Source organism: Anarhichas minor, unplaced genomic scaffold, assembly GCF_050575085.1.
Source record: "Anarhichas minor isolate MPS153535 unplaced genomic scaffold, ASM5057508v1 ptg000041l, whole genome shotgun sequence".
In the NCBI taxonomy this organism is placed as follows: Eukaryota; Metazoa; Chordata; class Actinopteri; order Perciformes; family Anarhichadidae; genus Anarhichas; species Anarhichas minor.
In genome coordinates, this window is record NW_027466487.1 from 3,421,264 (window position 1) to 3,440,241 (window position 18,978).

The 18,978-nt window shown below is 41.8% G+C and overlaps 2 protein-coding genes across 2 annotated transcripts; both read right to left on the minus strand.

Moving 5' to 3' along the window:
* Window positions 1-2,568: 2,568 nt before the first annotated feature.
* tmem245 (transmembrane protein 245) lies at window positions 2,569-14,094 on the minus strand. Its single transcript, XM_076109110.1, has 17 exons — window positions 13,424-14,094; window positions 12,190-12,307; window positions 11,788-11,883; window positions 11,039-11,146; window positions 10,193-10,396; window positions 9,925-10,094; window positions 6,454-6,558; window positions 6,281-6,363; window positions 6,103-6,193; window positions 5,878-5,976; window positions 5,660-5,791; window positions 5,325-5,447; window positions 4,580-4,725; window positions 4,376-4,476; window positions 4,094-4,268; window positions 3,724-3,918; window positions 2,569-3,635 (listed from the first exon to the last, which is right to left on the minus strand). Exons 1-17 carry the CDS (start codon window positions 14,021-14,023, stop codon window positions 3,587-3,589), a joined length of 2,595 nt encoding a protein of 864 aa, XP_075965225.1. The 5' UTR covers window positions 14,024-14,094; the 3' UTR covers window positions 2,569-3,586.
* Window positions 14,095-15,829: 1,735 nt separating this feature from the next.
* On the minus strand, window positions 15,830-18,740 carry frrs1l (ferric-chelate reductase 1-like). The gene is made up of 5 exons (XM_076109626.1): window positions 18,533-18,740; window positions 18,078-18,162; window positions 17,653-17,791; window positions 16,141-16,387; window positions 15,830-16,040 (listed from the first exon to the last, which is right to left on the minus strand). Exons 1-5 carry the CDS (start codon window positions 18,735-18,737, stop codon window positions 15,868-15,870), a joined length of 849 nt encoding a protein of 282 aa, XP_075965741.1. The 5' UTR covers window positions 18,738-18,740; the 3' UTR covers window positions 15,830-15,867.
* Between the last annotated feature and the right edge of the window lie 238 nt (window positions 18,741-18,978).

An 18,978-nucleotide genomic window follows, 5' to 3' on the forward strand; every position in this document is an offset into this window, starting at 1 on the left:
ATCAGGAAGACATTTGTTGTTTTGTGGATTTGTTTTGCATCTGCATCATTAGGAAAATATTCAGATTCATTGCGTTTGTTTTGTACAACTACAGTTTGTCATTGAAGATTTCAAATCATTCTAGTTTAAATTGTGTCTCCAGTTCGGCCTGAAAAGACATTTCAGGATCTCTCATTTGAGAACTCGAACGTCAAAAAGTAAATCTTCAGAGTTCCTCTCCTTCCTCTCGCTCCTCGATGAAGACTAATCTGTTGTGTAGGGCCTACATCCGAGAAGAGTCTTCTTCAAGGACGCATCTCACTCTGTTCACTCTGTGCAAATGAAATGAGTCATTCTGCCATTAAGCAGATTTGGAGCTGCCTGAGCTCCGGCAGACTTGGCTCTGGTTTATGTGCTGCAGACTTCAGAAGAACTATGTGGAGTCTTTGATCTGAAGAAGTGGGTCAACGCCGAATCAGCCTGCGGCCCGCAGGGGAACTTCCAAGAACAGACGGAAATATTGAAGCATGTTCAGAGGAACAGAGTGACTTTATAAACTGAGATCTGTGTCCATCTAGTTTAGTTGTTTTATGTTATTGATCGTTGTTTTGGGAATCTGCTTCATATTACATAATGAAGAAGCTGCGCTGACTCTTTAATGTAGACACATTTTTTTTCAACTGGGTCGTATGTTGCATTTTCTGGTCAGATTGACTGAAAGTCTTCTCCAAGAAATTAAATTATAAACTGAAGATAATGTATAACCAGTAACATTATTGCAATAATCAGCCGTTATTACTTCATGATATTAGTAGGTTATTGTGTAGTAATAACGAGTAATGCAATATTCTGTAAGATTAAGAACATCAGGAGTTTAGAACCTACACATAATTAATTGTTTATGACTTAAATTAATGTATTGCTTTGGCAGAACATATTAAGTTGTTACCTTGGACGGAGATTTTGAGGAAATTGATGTTTGACAAACTGCTACGAGCTGTTGAAGCCTGAACCAGAGAGACAGCGGCCAGCATCCTCTTCCATGTGAAGCTTCAACTGAGGTTAGTAAGATTTATCATTTTCTGGTCCTTTCTATGAATTTAATTAAGAATTAGACTGTGGAAAATGGTCTTTTTACCATTAAAATCTCCTTTATTTTTTATTATCAGTGTGTGAAGTCACCCGATTCTTTGATTCAGCATCAGGTGCAGGTAGGATGATGCTAAATGCATTCTTTTTTTCCATTATATTCAATACATCACGTCTGAATGGGGCCATGATCAAAAACAGCAGGCTTCACAAAGAACCTCCGTAGGATATTTAGCATACTATCTTTCACACGCCTTCCCCCTGTTCCCAAAACATCTAAAGCTGCACCCTCAGCCTGCCCGCGTTGTTTCTGTCTTTAGTTTCTACAGTATAACACTTTCTGTCGTCCCACAATCAGCACAGACACTGTATAGAGATGAAAAAGACTGGTGTCAGTTGACAATGCAATTCCTTGTTAAACGTTTGTTTATAGAGATTTACATCATCTAGATCCTGTCTCAAATATTACTGATCTGAATACCAAGTATGTTGATTCGTTTACTGGAGACTTCAGAGATGCTTCACCAGCAGCTGTACTGCAGCTTTCCATGGATTAGATATTTATTCTGTCCATCTGTCCAAAGGCCTCGCTGACACATTGACAATCTGTAAAGACTTCACACAACAGAAGACACTGTCTGACTAAACCCACACAAACACAGAAGGAAGGTTTAACTTGTATTTATCCAGGGAAAGTTAGATATTAGTTTGTGTTCACGCAGTTAAATCCTTCATTTCAGGCCAATAAGTCGTATCTGAAGGGGTTGCTAGTTAAAGGGACATTTCACATTTTTATGGCATGCCAAACTATGACCTTCTACAAGTTGTCGTTCCTCAACTAATAGACGCTTGTTTGGTAGAAGTTTCCTGAAGGTTCATTTTTTTAAGCCCTGAATAACTTTTGGGGAACAATTTTTATGACAAACTACATAACACATTTTTATGGCATATCACTATTTGTGATATACTATATCATGACTTTTTTATGGCCTACTATACTATGACTTATTATACAATATAAATGATTTTGCATGCCATACCACACTGACATTTTTATGATATCTTTTGAGACTATAGTATGAATTGTTTTATGACATACTATATTTTATTTTTAATCAAAATATCTTGTCTTTCCTTTTACTCTTCATAATAAACCTTGCATTGGGTTAATCACACAATTCATGTTCTTGTACTTTGTCCCACCCTGTCTGAATTATATTGCACTGATACATTATTTAAGCATATACCCTGTACTACACTATCCATCAATATATATAGTAGTTCAATCCCAAAAAAAACTATTGTTTAAATTATTGTGTCAGTGAATATCCGTTAAGTCAACATAAATAGCAACAGTACCGAGTGAAAACTACAGTAAATTAGTTAAACATGAAAACCGTTGCTAAACTTAACACTTGTTCCAACCCAGGACGCATCATAGCCCCTCAGAGAGCTAACACAGTAGCCGTGTATGATCAATGTGTTGCATTATATACACAATCCACCTGTACAGCTTGTTTATTAACAATTCAAGTGAGGTTAACAACTTCATACTCTTTCTTTAGAAACGTACTCCGACTGTAGTTAAAATAAATAGTGTCGGAGTGGATGAGGTGAGTGGAAAATATGCAGACATTTGACATAACGGAGTCGAGGTGTGCGAGGTCAAAACTATGATGAAGTCACGTGATGGGGTGACAGTCACCAAACTCAAAAGTGCTCACAGAAATACTGAGTGAAACATGTCTACATCAAGTTATTCTGAGTGTAAACATGCTTCACGGATCAGCTAAGCGTGTTAAAAATATAAAGGTCAGTTGCATGTATACGTGCAAAAACATGTAACGGTGGTCCTTTTCCTATCACTGGAACGTGAATGAGACATTAAGTTAAACTAAAAAAAAAAAAACAGTCAACAACTGCTTCTCTTGAGCCAGGTGTGAGGACTTCTATCTCAAGCCTTCACTACAGACGCTGCTCGAGCCACCGTGAAGGAGAGAGGTAAGGAAAACAAATACTGAACAACCACATACTGCAGCCTAAAACACAGCCAGGGTGTGCAGGGTGGAAATCAGGGGCCCTGTAGATAAAATAGATCATGTTACGATTCACCACAAACCGCACAGTAACGTTATGCATCTCTAAACATTATAAAATCAATTCAGGCACTGGAGTTCTGAGGGATATTGTGCTTTGCATCAACATCTCCGTCATTCATAGTCGTAGTGCCCAATGTAATATCATTGGTCCGCGTTAGGGATCAGGATGAACGCTTGCATCTGTCATTTTAGGGTCTTGAGTCAGAGCGGCTGGTGCCATGTTGCTCAGAGAAACGGCTCCGGTGAGCGTACAGCATCATGGGTGACCAGCCGTTGCACCGCCATCTCTTCTCGGTCGGGGAAGACCTCTGTAGAGCCGGGTGGCGAGGATGGGGCTTCAGGGATGGGAGCGCTTCCCCCATGAGGAAACAGCCGATAAGAAGCCGGGTGACATTCCACAAGGACACGCGCTCTCGCTCTCACTCACCACTCTTTTTCAGGATAGTGGGGGTGGAGTCTGTGGCGGTCCTGAAAGTGACAAGCAACAGTGGTACAGTACGGTTGCATTTGTCTTTAGATTAGATCAGCGTCTTTGAATGCGTTTTTTGATCCTTACCTGATTTGGTTGATTGGCCAGCTGGAATGCACCGGTGTCGGCGCTGCAGAGCTGGGGCTCATCAGCATGGCACTGTAGATGTTGGCTGCAACCACCAGGATGCAGAGGAGGATGGGCCCAATGATGGCGCCCTCCAGACCTAGATAGTAGGCTCCGCCTGCCACTGCCAGACCTGTCAGATACGGGTGTCCACCCCTGAGACACGGACACAAGAAAACAGATCAACACAAAGAAATGCCTAGAAAATACACAAAGTTATGAAATTAGAAAATAGAAATGTGTAGTGGTATTTTGTTTTTACATATTTGACCTCACAAATACCCAATATAAATCAAAGACACAAGCTGGTAACAGTGTCACACATACATACCCCGATATGTCAGAGTAGATAGCTGTATCTACAAAGTACGTTGGGAGCAGATGGCAGATCAGCAGCAGCAGGGCCTTGACACCTTCGCCCTGCGCCAACCACAGGTCACACATCGCCGGCAGTGCTGCCCAGTAGGTCCCCAAGAACGGTACCGCGCCCAGGATGGCAGCCAGAGCTTCAGGCCAAGGGAGAAGGATTTGAGGAGTGAGGAAAAACACCGAATGTGGCTTGGCAGGTGCAGGTAAAGTGACGACATTATCTGCTGTGAACACGCTGACTCACCAGAAGGAATGAAGACTATGTTGATGCCAAACATGGTGTGAGTGAGCCAAGTGTAGAGGCCGTAGAAGCCAGCCATTTTCAGAGAGGCGTCAAACACTCCTCTTCAAAACAAACACACACACACATACGGTCAAGAATAATCTCCTTTAGGTGCATGTTTAGATTGTCTACATAGTTTGTGTGTGTGTGTGTGTGTGTGATTACCTGATGGCCTCTTCTACAGACTGGCCTATGATATTTGAGGAGGGTCCAGGCTGGGAGAGGGGGGTCAGGCGGAGCACCCATTTAACAGGTTTGTAGTATTCACCACTGGAGCTCAACAGGTAGAAGAGAGTGGTCAGGAAAATCACCTGTGTATGAAAACAGCATAAATATGAGCAGGTTTGCTGCAGCTAAACAAATTCAGATTATTTAACACGTCTTTACACTCGTAAAAAGCCATAAAGGAACAGAGTCCTCTCGTACATGTGGACCGTCTACTTTAGAACAACCCACAGATGTATCAAGATGTCTCTAGATCTCCAAGTGAGAATTAAGGGATGAATAAAAGTATTTTACCTGCGCTATCCAGACCATGAAGACATATATTAAAAAAAAATATGTATGTGATGGCGAACACAAAATGTCCCCCACCAACCACAACAAACAAGGTTACTTAATGTTGCTAGACTGTGCAAACACCTGGCACAACAATGGCAGGAATATTGTTTCATCCCTGAAGTCTGATGTCTGGTATTTTAGTACGTATATTATTAGATCAGCTGACACGTTTGTGCTTGTTAGCTACAAAAGAATAAACATGCAGTAACTGTGATCTGAAATCTGAGTGCAAGCAGTTTATCCTCAGTTGAAATTTGCGCTGGTTTTATTGTAAATGAATAACCTCGTAAATAAATGTCAACAAACCCAACCAGTGTCATTGTGTGTTCGATGGTTTAGTGCTTCGTACCAGACTCAGGACGAAGTTGAGCAGAGCCGTGCCGCTGTGGAACAAGACGGTGAGGAGAGTTGTTGTGGTGGAGATGAGGAGGCCGACATTTCTACTCATCACCACCCATAAAGACTCCAGGATCTTCAAAACAACAGGGCAACAGTAACAGTGTCATGCACAGGAGAACTATGCACACATTCAAGTTAATATTTGATGCAAAGCACAAACAAATGACGACGCAGTCGTTAGTCAACCTTTACTCCATTTAGTGTCACAAATGTTGATGGGTCCTTGAAAGCAAAACACATGCAGATCCTCGTGCAGAAGATGGTGTTAAACACAGTCGTACTTACAGACAGCAGAGTCTCAATGTTTTCCTGCAGAAAGGAGGCGATGTCCTTCCAGTCCAGGATTTCGCCGAGCCAGCTGTTCCCTCTCTGAACCATCATCTTCTGACCGCGGTGCCGTCCAGGGTGGGTCGTGTTCTGGGAAATGGAATATTTTGAGTATTGTGTTTTTTTAAAGGATAAATCTTTCCCAGACATGAAGAAGTTAAATTGACTTGACTGACCTTCACAAACCAGGAGTGGTACAATCGGTCCCAGAGCTCCAAAACCTGTTTCTCAATCACAGCTGTGTTGTTCATCTTGTCCCCCAACATCTTCTGGAGCTGCACAGGATGAGAAAGATTCAGTGCATAAAAAGGTGGCTGAAGTATTCGTTTTTGTTTTTTTTTTCTTCCATAGTTTGAGTCAGAGAAATCAATGGGAAACATACAGGCACCTTTTATTCTTACCTTTTGAGTTATCCATTCTCTACCGTGTTGATAAACATTAGTAGCAGCTGAATTGAGAGCCTTCTGCACCACACGAGCCTCTGGAAGCCAACTAGAGGAGGACGATGTAACAAGAAGATGATGAGAAGTTACAAACTCCAAACTCAAAAGCAAAAAATACAAAAAAAAGGAGTCGTACTTGGCCCATTCCGGATGGTTAGACACAGTCTCATTGATGAGGTTACTGGTTACGTCGATGATGTGAACACTTTCATGGTGCACCTAGAAAGATAGACGTTACTTTGCTGTTGTCAGTGCCTCTGAAATGCAGTGAAGTAAAAAAAAAAAAAAAAGTAACAAAGACAGTAGTACCATAGCGGTGAGCAGTAGAGCCATGAGCAGGGTCCCTGTGACCAGGAGGAAGATGATGAAGATGCTGATGATTTTATCCAGAGATCGCTCCAACCACACGATCATCTACACACATAGAGAGGACACAGACAGGAAGACATAGAAGACAGAAGGGGGGGGGGGGGTAGATACAAAGTCAGCAGAATTCTGAAGAGTTTGAAAACATACAGTGATCAGACACATGGAGAAACCTGCGTCCTTCCCATGTGAAGAAGCCATTTTGGATCTAAAGGCTGCCCCCCCCTTGGGCCCTGAGAAGAGCAAGGTAGTCGACTGAGAGCCAGGGTACCTGTACACATGCATGCACACATCCTCGCACTTCAACATGGAAACATGCAAGCGAAAAACTCCGGCCGTGTGTTCTGAATGCATGACTTTCTTGTCAGTATCTTTGATTTTTAAAAAAGTGTTTGCGAGCCCGTCTATCAGTCTTTCAAAGTTCATTCTGTTGAAATTCTTAACTCAGGTTTCTCAATGCTCCAAAACTGCATCAACAGCCAGCTCATAACAGCATCAGTCTTTGTATGCGTGTGTTAATGTCACACAAGCCATGAGCTGAAATCAAGTTACTGTTAGTGGACACCTCTCTCCCGTAAGGCTATGTCCTCATGATTTGTCATTGTATTGATGGTGAAATGATATGGCAGCAAAGGTCCCACTGCGTTTCAGCTACACAATGCGACACAGTCTAGAATAAAGCGTTTATTATTCTAGGTGAATGTTGAACTTTTTTCTATAAGAATGTAGCCTTACTTTACAGATTAAGGATAATCTGATTAATGTGGATTAAATCCAGTATAGCAAAAAAAAAAAAAAGTGGTAAACAAAAAAATGGAAACACCGCATCAGCGAGGACTTACTCTTGATTTTAAAATAGCTAATTCAGGCACATAACCATGAAAGTTAGTACAGTATGTTGAATACCAATTAGCAAAAAAAATCACCAGCACTTAATGCAACACAAGAAATCTCAACAATCGCACCAACACCTCTGTGACATGGTCTCATCAAAAACAGGGCATTCTCTGCTTCATAACTTGGCACTCGGGTTACAGAGCCAATGCACAACAACAAACACAACAAAAGGTTAGAAAGCTCTGAGGTTTCACCATTTGTCCTGCACCTAGATCAGTTTATGTTTAACTCAGGTACTCAACACCGAGCCGTTTCTGTAAAGCATCTATCTTGTAAGTCAACAGGAGAATTATAATTCACTATCAAGGCTTCTTATATCACCATTCAACATTGGTTTCATGTCAAAAACCTGCCATGACCAGGATCCAAGATCTGAACCTTTAAAGAATAAGGCTAACTATAAATAATAACAAATCTCATGAAAAGACCAAAACCAACAACATGTCAGTCCATCTCTCATTACTTACTTTGAATACACAGGAACCTTCGTTAGTCAGATACATTTCTTGCTGGTTTGGGATTTGTTCTTATTAAGATAAATATAGAACACTTCCAGCCCCATCCTTTAAAAAAAAAGTTAATTTCCAAAACACATCCTTTGTCTTTTAAATATAATAGCACAACAAAGAAAAGTAAAGCTCTTTTAAAAAAAAGGTAAAAGTTTGCCCACAATGTTTTTATTTAGTGCCGCTTCATATTAACAAACTGTTGGGTGTTTCCATTGTTTTGTCCATCCTCACTCCCACCCATGAAATCTCCTGCGTAACCACATCTCTCCACGGGTTCCATGGACAGTGTTTGTCCTTAATCTCTATAAATAACTTAACATCAGGCTTATCAGCCAACACATATTCACATTCAGAAACGCCGCCCTCTCCTCCCACTCAGCTCTGCTCCGTCGACATCAGACATCTTCTCCATGCGGCCCAAACACTCTCAAGCACGACCTGCCAGTCAGACCACAGCGGGGAAGGTACGAACGAGGCACAGAGGGACCAAAGAGTCCCGCCTCCCCGGCCGTAGCTTCCTGTCAAATAAAAGCGCGACCCAGCGAAGCAGCGAGAGGACAGACATGGAGACAGGATGAAGGGGTGATGGCAGTGAATGGGTAAAGCGCCAGTCTAAGCTTGTGCTCACGCCTTTACACGCATCCACACACGTAAACAGGTTTGTTTCCTTATCCTTCTTCTCATGCATACGCTTTCTGTGAGTCTCTCGTTCTCTCAGCACTCTGCTCCTCCAAATCATTACCTGCTTGTTAAGCCAATGCCAGAGCTTGGGGAGGAGACAAAGAGACATTGGGAAGATTATTTTTTTTTGGAAAGACCTGCGCAGCAGTCATCACATGTACCCATGCGACAAGAACACAACCTCTTTGGGTACAGGCAGTGAGGGATCAGGAAGTGGCCCGTGGCAGGCAGGATTTAACTCCAGTGTTTGAGTGTGGACTGGCACAGTGGGATTATAAACACACACCATAACTACATCAGGAGAAAGACATCTTTTAATGTGTTCATGTATCAATAGGCCCTGTATTTGTTATGGCCAACAACTGCCTCCTTATACATCCAGCAGGCAAGGATCAAAATTGTCATTTATTTTGAAGTCTTTTGGAAATATGTGGTTCTTTAGCTGCTAAACCTGCTGAACAGGAAGTGTACGGTACAGTGTCGGTTTACCGGAGCTGGATGATGCATCTCCAAACAGCGCTATGCGAGCAGTGAGAGTGGATCAAAAACAATGAGCTGATAGATGTTAAGACGCTCCGTAAAACAGAGGAGCTGCAGAGTCGGGTGACACACCTTTCATTTACTTTCATACAGTTCTGATATAAAGATATGGATTGGTGCAGCTTCATCGTCTGCTTTGACTAAATCTAAGAATAAATTAGTATCAGCAAAATAAGCACAAAAGTAGACCATGGCGCAAATAAATTACCAAAACTCAGTTGGTTTTGATCCTTAAAATGCATTTTTTTGTTTATTGTGCGCCATTTGTTTCCTGTGCTGTGTCCAAAATCTGAATGAATACATGATTTAATTGTTTGTTAGTTTGTTCTTGAAGAAGGTGATTACATACAGTATACCCAAGATGTCCTTCTGCACTCATGTACTGAAGTCCTGAGGGATAGGTGCATCAGAAAAGTCACCATCAGGACAAATGATAAGGAACAGATCCGACACAATGACCGAAACCGATCTGAAGTGAACAATTCAACACACCAACACACAGAATTCTTGCTGAACTATTTCAATACTTACAGAATATTTTATCCTGTAATATTTGAACTGCAGCAAACCAGTAGTCCTGACCAAACAGTCCTTGATAGCCACTGATGGCCCTTAACTGTGGTCAGTGATGAATCTACTATACCAACACAAAATAATGTCTAACAGGACGCACACGTGAAACAGAAAAGGTGTGCGTGTCTGGATGAGGATGTGTGAAATCAAAAGGAAGAGGAAATAAGGACAGCGCCTGCACCAGCGCCACGTGGAGATCAGTCAGAGACGTTACCTTAGTGTCGATACGCAGCAGGAACTGAGCCAAGCCTTTGATTGGTCCAGGCAGCAGGGCCCCCTCTCGCTCACGTCCAAGCTTCTCCAGCACCGCCCACCACGAGATGAGAGTCCGCTCTGCAAAGCCCTTCAGGCCAAAGTGGACCACCAGCTTCTTCAGCACCCACACTAAAACATAAAGGCAACAGTAGTCTGTGTACAGTAGAGCAAGAAGCATGTGAACGGGAGTCTTCATGCATGTGTGTGTGTGTGTGTGTGTGTGTTACCAGCCACAGGGATAGGCAGCAGTTGAAGGATCCAGAGGTTGAGCCAGACCTGAACCAGTACAATGGCCCAGACCAGTAGGATGAAGTAGATATCACTGGCTCTTTTGGGGCTTTTCTCTTTCTGGAAGAGGCCGGCTGGTAACGAACGAAAGCCGCGAGGGAACCCAGGCGTGGAGGTCAGGGGGCCTACGGACTGCACACCACCTTGGAAGACATCATGGGGTTGGCACAGAGGAAGCATATAGAGGAAGAAAAAGAAAGAAGCAAAGAACATTAGTTTGTTTTTCAAGAGCAAACCACTGGTGAAGCTAAAGCAGAAGTTTCTTGAGCTGCAGTTCCTCTAACGGCTACTAGAAGCTGGGTCAGAAAAAAGTTGTCTGTATGGAATCAAAATGCAACTTCTCTATTAAAATACAATGTATTTTCAGATTAATGCCCATTAAAGATGAGCCTGTCTCCTCTCTGCCTTGATCTAGATTAACTCCAGGAAGCTCCAAAGACTATCCATTACACAGCTTTGTTGAATACTTGAGTCGGATAGTTCAATTACAAAGTCTGTTGTTTCTCTATAGCAGACCGAAGAAGCAATAAAATTATATTTAAATCATTAAGATCATTTTGAAATAAATGTGTTTTGCCAAATGATTCATCTCTTCAGTAAGTAGCCGTGTAATAAGCGCATAATAATGTGCAGCGATGGGGTTCCTGTCGGGGTTTATTCCGTATTAATGACCAGCTCGCTGTTCATTAATACCCCTTACACACACACACACACACACACACACACAGACGATCTATAACAAACAAGCCTCTAAAATACACAGAGTTGAAAGTGAGCTCTCTTACCTGTAGCAGAGTTTTCACTTGGCTCAGTTTTCATCTGAAGGTTGCTACAGGAGATTGCCATGTAGATAGTGTTAGCAGCGAAAGACAACACCTGCCCCGACAGCTCTCCTGAGGAAGAGGAGAGACGGAAAACATCAACACAAAACAGCTGAGCATAAAATAACACATTTATTTGTGTGTTTGTGTTTCCTACATTGTCTAACAGTCCTGATTAAAAGGGACAAACTGCCCTCCTCAAGTTGCCTATGCTTTAGGTAAAGCTGTGCGAAGATACTGTTTAACTTAATCTCAGTGCTGGTTGAGCTCGAGGAACAGAAAATAAGAAGTATGATAAAGGTGTATTTTTACGCTGTTGAAAGGATAACAGCTGCTCCACGAGATTCTTTCATTAGGCAGCGCATCAAAGTTAATTATAAGCTGATTTGACCCCCTTGACTTTTAAAGCAATCGTTTGACATTTTGGGAACTTGTTGAGAGTTAGATGGAAGATTTATACCACTCTCATGTCTGCACGGTAGCCAGATAGTTTAGCTTAGCATAAAGACTGTAAACAAAGGGAACCAGCTAGCCTAGCTCTGTCCAAAGGTAACGAAGTCCACCTACTGCACCTCTTAAGATCACAAATGAACACGTTATTTATACTGTTTAATTCATACAAAAAAACATTTACCACTAACTCGTATATACCATATTTATGAATGGACTTCTCACTGTGGTACATGTACACGTGTGTGTCCATTAATCTTCACCTCTGCCAGGATCAGGTGGTTTCTCCTGGGATCCCACGATGATGAGTATAACCACAACCACGAACAGGGGCACTCTCCACGAGCCGGTCAGAGACACTAAAAACAGATGCAGAAATCAGGCTGGTGACTATGCATGTTGTTGCTATTGTGGAGAAACATGTTGCTCTTGAACTGCATAATATTTTCATACATTATTAGTTATTTCTTGGCAGAAATAGTGAGCCTTGTTTTGCCATAAAACTATAAAAGAAATACATAAAGATCAAACAAACTGCTACCTGCCACGTAGGCAACATTTGAAGAAATCTTCCCGCGGGCAAAAAAAAAAAAAGGGGTATTTGAATAAAAGTAATGGAATGACAACAAACATGTCTGAGCAGACTCTCCAGGCTGCACACTCACCAATGTAGAAGAGGGAAATGGCCCAGACAGGAAGAGCCAAAGCCCTCAGGTAGTGCTCAGTGTGGGGACTCCACTTGAAACAAACCACCAACAAGTAGCCAAACACCACAGTGCACACCTGAGAGGAAACAAGAGGCACAGTGGCAACACGATAACAATAGAGGGGATGCTGTGGGGTACCGATGCTTCTTTCACACACACAGTATTGTTTCAAATTGGCCAGTGTTTATAATCTATACTCGAAAAAGACTCAGCAATCACTCCATGTTATTGCCAATCTGCTGGTGTTTGATAGGAAAAGCATGAAATGTGATGCTCCAGTCAGCTGGTCACAAAGGTCTTAGCTGGTTCCACTACACACAAAGACGCCTTTCGATGTAATCTAATATAGTGTCCTCGTCCTATTTTTGGACAAGGGCCCTGTGTCAGTCTACCTCAGCATTTAGAGAAAGGACAGGCTGTCTGAGGAGGAACATTTAATACAATTTGTATCTGGTCAAAGCGTAGCTGGATTCAGGCCCCTGCAGCTGTTTACGATTAAATATCGATCGATCTGCAGGAAACTGCGGGAAACCCTTAGCTAGGGTACAGGTTTTAGGCATATGTTCCAATTGTGTTGGGATGATCACATCGTGTCATCCTTTAACAATGTTGCTAGTAAACCTAAATGATTCTGAGCTCATTTTAATTAAACTAGACAAACTAGTTTAAGTAGGGCTACAAATAACAAGTATTATTATCATTTACCCCCCCACATTTTCTCGTTTTTTTTCTAAGTGTTTTCAAACTTTAACTTTTTTTTTTTATATATACCAATACCAATCACAATTCAGAAATAAGTTATTATCAAAGAAGGCCTAGAAAACCAGCAGATATTCAGACTGGAGAAGCTGGAACCAGGAGACTTCCAAATGAATGAATCAAGCATCAAACTTCTGTATTTGTTTGTCCATCAACTCATCAACTAGTTATATTAGCTTCTTGTTTTATTTGTCTGGATTTCACAGATAACTCCAGACAACATCAGATGAACAGTATGCATGATTTTGCATGTAAACAGTGACGTAAACAATACTGGAGAACATGTTATTTTTAATAGTGTGGTATAGCTGTCAACCGTGTGGTTTGTTGGGCTGACAGAGACCTCGCCCACCCAGTAGCATCCACTTGGAGTGACAACAGAGGGTCTTGTTGTCACCCCGGATGTACTATACCCCACTGTCCATTCACTCACCCACGCAGTGTAGAAATAGTCCAGCGCGGCCCCGATGATCCCGCAGATGTGCCCGAGGATCACCTGCATGCCGACGACACTCCAGAAAAGGTAGAGGAAGTAGACCAGCGGCGCCCCGGCCCCGATCACCAGCAGCACCGTGAGCCTCTCCAGCACCAGCCTTCCCATCGCCTCCACCCCGTAGTTCACACACCACACCGGGATCAGCAGGATCCCCACCACGATGGGTGTCCCGGTTTCCTGCAGCCCACTGAGCCACGAGCGGCCGAGCCGAGCCAGGGAGTACTTGAAGGGGTGCAGGAAGGTCCCGCAGAGCACTGCCCAGAGCAGCGGGCGGAGGAAGGCCTCCAGGATGAAGTAGACCAGCACAGAAGCTCCGCAGCATATAGCCACAAAGATCATCGCCCCCGTGTTGTAGAAGGCCTGTTTAATGTTTTTATCAAACTTCAGGGACGACGGCTGGGTTAACAGTTGGCTCATCATGCCGACGGCCGGCTGGACGCTCTCGGAGAAAAAGACTGAGTGAGGCCGGCCAGTGAGAGGGCTCTCCGGGGGAGAGACAGAGGCGGGCTCCGGAGCCGATTCCTCCTCGTCTGCCATGTTCCCTGATTCCACCACTGTAGTCCACCCGAGGGATCACTTCTTTTTCTTCTTCTTCTTCTTTTGCTTTTAATGGCGGTTGGCAAATAGCTCTCGGGTGCATTACCGCCCCCCACAAATCTGGAGTGTGGTCTAAGGGTCTATATTCTCTCTAAACCAACAACAAAACAAGGAAAATAATTAACCAAACGAATGGAAAATAATAATGATAATAATTCTCAAATTGTTTTCATTAGTCTTGTTGACCCAAAATACTGTAGAAGAAGTTTCCAACATTTGTTACTAGAACTTTTCTTTAGTATATTACTGATGTTTTCCTCTTCAATCTCTTCTTCACAAAATCCTACTACTACCAGTTTATTTATTGATTGTTTATGTCCTGTTATTACTATTTATTATACTATTAATAGTGTAATAATTCATTATTATCATTGTTATTATTATTAAACATTTGATCTAAAGAAACAAATAATGTTCTTGTTCGTCTTTTAAGTTGTAGTGCTGCATACTATATAAACTATGTGATTTAAAAACTAGTATGCAACAGCTATAGTGGTAGACATGGTTGAAGACACCGATACAATCAGAACAATATAAAATACACTATATTCACATGAACCTATTTACAAATAGCAAATAATATAATCAGTATTTTTTTAAATACTGAGGTAAAGTGTCCTGCGTGTGGCTTTTATGGATAAGAAGTGTTTTTATCTGGAATGGTTAGAAATATGACGTTACAGTTGGCTTATGGTTACAGACAATATTTTGATTATTACAAGCTATTTGTTATGTACATTTTGCAAAATGAAAATGTGTGCATGCGCCAAAGAAGCAGGCCCCTTGAATTAATGTTCATTGTCGAATATATTATAAAATCTTGATTTTATTAAATTACTAATATAGGGCATTTTTCTTTTAATTACTCCAAAAAATGTTTCTGTTGAAGGCAAGACCAAAATAAAAATGTTGTTTTAAGATTTTCAATTTTCTTTTCTTATATTTTCTTTTATCATTTTTATCTCTCTTAATCTCCTGTCTGTTCATGCACAACATCTGTACTGTCTTGTGTGTATTGTATTGTTATTTCTTCACAGTTTTATTGATAATAAACACAACCATGGCAGATTATTTCAGTGGGAGGTGTTTTTATACAGATTAAAAGGCTACAATAACAGCCTGGGGGAAAAATGAGTCCATGTCTAAGAAACTGTTCAATCCACAGTTTGCTTAAGTTTAGTGTGTTATTGCTTGTAATAGTGACTCATTAGCAGCCTCTCTGTCTTTAAAACACAGTCACAGTGGCACATTATTAATAAACAAACACAAACAGAAAGTGGTTGAGAAAGTGGGGAAACATCTTGAAAGGAAATTATAGAAAAATTGAGCCAAACATAAGAAAAAGTTTATGAACATCTTTTACATGGTAATGTAGGCAGTACCTAAAACCTTAGAAACTATATTTTATGCTATAGGCCCTGTACAAACAATAAACAAACCATGATTTTTTTTTTTTTGCAAAGCATGAAATCCATACAAAGAGGGTAAAGGAACAGGAAGAGTTTGTGCAAACGGCTGTGAGCTGCTTGTTTTCTTTTGTCCTCCGAAAACTGACACCAGTACATGACACCTCTACAATATAAGTTTAATAATGTGTCAAGATCTTCTTTATGAGTTCAGAGTAATGCTATATGCAATATAAATATACTCTATATTGTGTTTAATATATCTAATGATGTCTCTTTGCACAAAGTGCACACTTGAATGTGGCATCAGACAACTTATTTATTGCTGCATCATGTTCTCTTCCCTCTTTTTTCCACTATGTGGTCTGCTGCGCTTCATTATGGCGTTCCCATTAGTAAGTAGAAGGTGAGGGCTACTATGAGCAGTAAGCAGAGGGGAGAGTTGAAGGTCTGGTAGGCCGTAGAAGGCATGAAGATGTCCTCGTACTTATAGATGCTGATCATGTGGTCACTGACAGGCGGATTGTCGATGTCATGCCTCGTGATGGAACCTGTTGGAAAAGGGAAGACGATGTAAGATGAGATGAAAGATAAAAAATAAAATAAAAAGCACAAAGACAGTTGACTTGATGCTGAAGCTTGATCAATCACCTTGTATGGCAGGTCCCCATGCAAACAGGTAATACCATGACAGGTGTAAGTCCACAAGTGTTTCCTCTCTGGGGACATATAGCGGTCGCTTAAAACGGCAGGTCACCCGGTTGTTCTCAAAAACGCCCTCTTCGTCTCTTGCAGGGTTCCTTTTTATTTCCTTGGCCCACTGGCCGACGTTGTAGAAGTGATGAATCCGTACACGTCCGTTATCGTCATGGACACAGCCCATGACATCGTCTCCTCCCTGAGGGAATAGGAAGGAATGATGTATTCATCTGCTGACAAAAGGTTGAATTCTGGTACAAAATATGAATAAAGTTATTGGGACTGATACTATTATTGCTCATGCTTGGGTCGTTATAATACACACAAGTGTTAGTTTTCTTTTTTTTTTCTTGTAGGAATAGGCAATATAGGAGAAAAACAAGATGCGGGGTATACCCGCCAGTCAATCACAGGGCTGACACATGAAGACAGAAAACCATTCAAGTTCACATTCACACCTAAGAATCTATAATCTAACCTGCATGTCTTTGGACTGTGGCCGGAAACAGAGAACATAAAGAAAACCAACGCCAACATAGGAAAACATGCTAACTCTACACAGAAGAAAAGCTGGAGGGTTAAAACCCAGAACAGTGCTGCACACCGCACCACCATGCTGCCCTTGATAATCAGACAATTAACTTTTGATTAAGTGCCCAGCCTTCATGGGGGCCACAACATTGATGATGTTTGTACATGCTAATTGGTGTGCAAGTTCAACAAACCAGTAAACAATGCTGAAAAAATGATAACATTGAATAAAATGTGTTTGTGTCGATTATATAAATTATATGGAATTATGTGCAAACACATTAAACCAATGTTTCTCAAACCTTTTGGTTTGTGACCCCCTAAAATGAAACAATGCTTTCTTACGACCCTCATCATGGGTGATGGCTTCAATATTAACACGAATTGTGACGAGTTCAACCAAAGACTGACTTTTCCTTCTCAGATTGTTACATTTGAACAAGTGACCTCAAAGACTTCACAATATTTCACGTGAAAATGGCAGGAATAGAAATGGGAGGAAAGTAAACATCATTTTGTATAACCTGCCTCTGAACATCTTGTAAGCGCTAATAGTTAGCTTGGCTGCCTTAAAAATAATTTCATTAAAAGTATTACCATACTGTATATAAAGGTGTTTACCTTCATGCCAAACACATTTTTAAAAAATGATGTAAACAATGGGCAATTGCATTTGGTATAAAAGCCTTCAAAGTACATTTTTGTGTAGTTAATCATTTGGTTTCATAGTGACAGTAAGCTCTTGAAAATATGCATAATTCGCACCACATCCATGTGTTTAATTACAGATTATGGACCATACATTGGCAGTAACTTGGTCTGATGCAACATGTAAAAGTAAAATAAGTTGTGCTATAAAATAACACATATACTGTGTGTGTCATACTGCCCTGAACACTCAACAGTCAGAGTTGTTGTTGTGTAGCTGCTCACCATTTTCTTGTCAGAGGAGAAACCTACAGCCACCCAGCCGTCTGTGTCTGAGCTCATCTCATACTCCACATCTGTCCCGATGCGGCGATAACTCAGAAAGTAGTCACACGTTTCTGCATCACACCCTGGCTTTCCATATCTGCACATGGACAAATAAATACGTTCACTTTGAGGCTCTATTCTGACAAATAGATTTCATTAGAGAAGGTGAGATTCACAATATTCACAATATCTTGATAACGTAACGAGGGCAATTTTTAGGGTTATTTCACTCAGGTTTCAGAGAATAAATACAAAGATGAGAAGTCCATATTTAGCTCCAGCTTTAGAAAGTCTATCTAGGTTAAAGCAGCCTCTGGGAATTCATCTGCACCAGAGCTCTGTTCAGAAAGGGAGAGCTGGCAAAAGATGTATCCTTCTCTGACCTTATGCAGCCTTTGGTTACTCCACAGTCCACGACTTTGATCTTGGCAAAGGGATCCACTGGTGGGGCGGTGGGGAATGGATAACCTGCAAAATGCAAAATCAGCACTCTGTTGGTTCCACACAAAAACAACTGATGTTTGTTTTCAAGACAGTCAAAGGGCCAACTAGGGGGAGGCCATCTGCACTGTGTGCGCGTGCGTGTGCGTGTGTGTGAATGAGAGAGAGCGAGGAGGAAGGGTTGGGCAGCTACCACGGGGAGCTGGCCTGGGTGCTGAAAGGCCTTGCATAGTGCAGGTTGGATGCAAGACAAAATGAGCAGCACGTGATCAGTTTCTGTTTACAGTTCTTGTTTGATTTTCTGTTAAACTTGTATGATAGAAGTTTGTCTATTGCGCATGCCATGTAAACCAAACCCACCAACTGTGAATCCTAGCACAATGCATTAGAGCCTTACCGTCATCGGACAGATATCTGGACTCCAGGAACTCGGAGGCGAAGGTGCTGTAGGAGTCCTTGTGGGGCTCCTGGTGCCCCGGCTCTCCGTGCTCCCCATGGCCGGCCCGGAGTGCTCCCTCGTCGGTGGGGCTCGGCGCGACCCCCAACCATCCGCTCTGGATCAACAGCACCAACAGCTTCACGAGCCTCCGCAGGAAAATCATGGCCGAATGATGTCAACAAAGAAGCGATAAAAACGACTAAACCAACTTAAAATCAAATCGAATCCTCATTATTGTTTGACTTTCGGTATCTTCGCAGGTATCCATCGCAGCGTCACCAAAATCATCCCCGCATCCCAATCCCGCAAGTCTGTTTGTTTTTATTAGCAGGTTAGTGGGGGGATTCAGCGCCGATGACCGTGTGATTAAGAAACTAATCCAATCCTAAATTACCCCCTATTGT

Bases quoted from the DNA above. Each gene is read 5' to 3' on its own strand.
- frrs1l (XM_076109626.1), bottom strand. From the start codon at position 18,737: ATGATTTTCCTGCGGAGGCTCGTGAAGCTGTTGGTGCTGTTGATCCAG. The intron at 16,388-17,652 runs GTGAGCAGCTAC...CTATTCCCTCAG, and splicing joins TCTCCTCTGACAAGAAAATG to GGAGGAGACGATGTCATGGG. The intron at 16,041-16,140 runs GTGATTGATCAA...CTTTTCCAACAG, and splicing joins ATGGGGACCTGCCATACAAG to GTTCCATCACGAGGCATGAC.
- tmem245 (XM_076109110.1), bottom strand. From the start codon at position 14,023: ATGGCAGACGAGGAGGAATCGGCTCCGGAGCCCGCCTCTGTCTCTCCC. The intron at 12,308-13,423 runs GTGAGTGAATGG...GTTTCCTCTCAG, and splicing joins ACTATTTCTACACTGCGTGG to GTGTGCACTGTGGTGTTTGG. The intron at 10,397-11,038 runs GTAAGAGAGCTC...ATGTCTTCCAAG, and splicing joins AAGTGAAAACTCTGCTACAG to GTGGTGTGCAGTCCGTAGGC.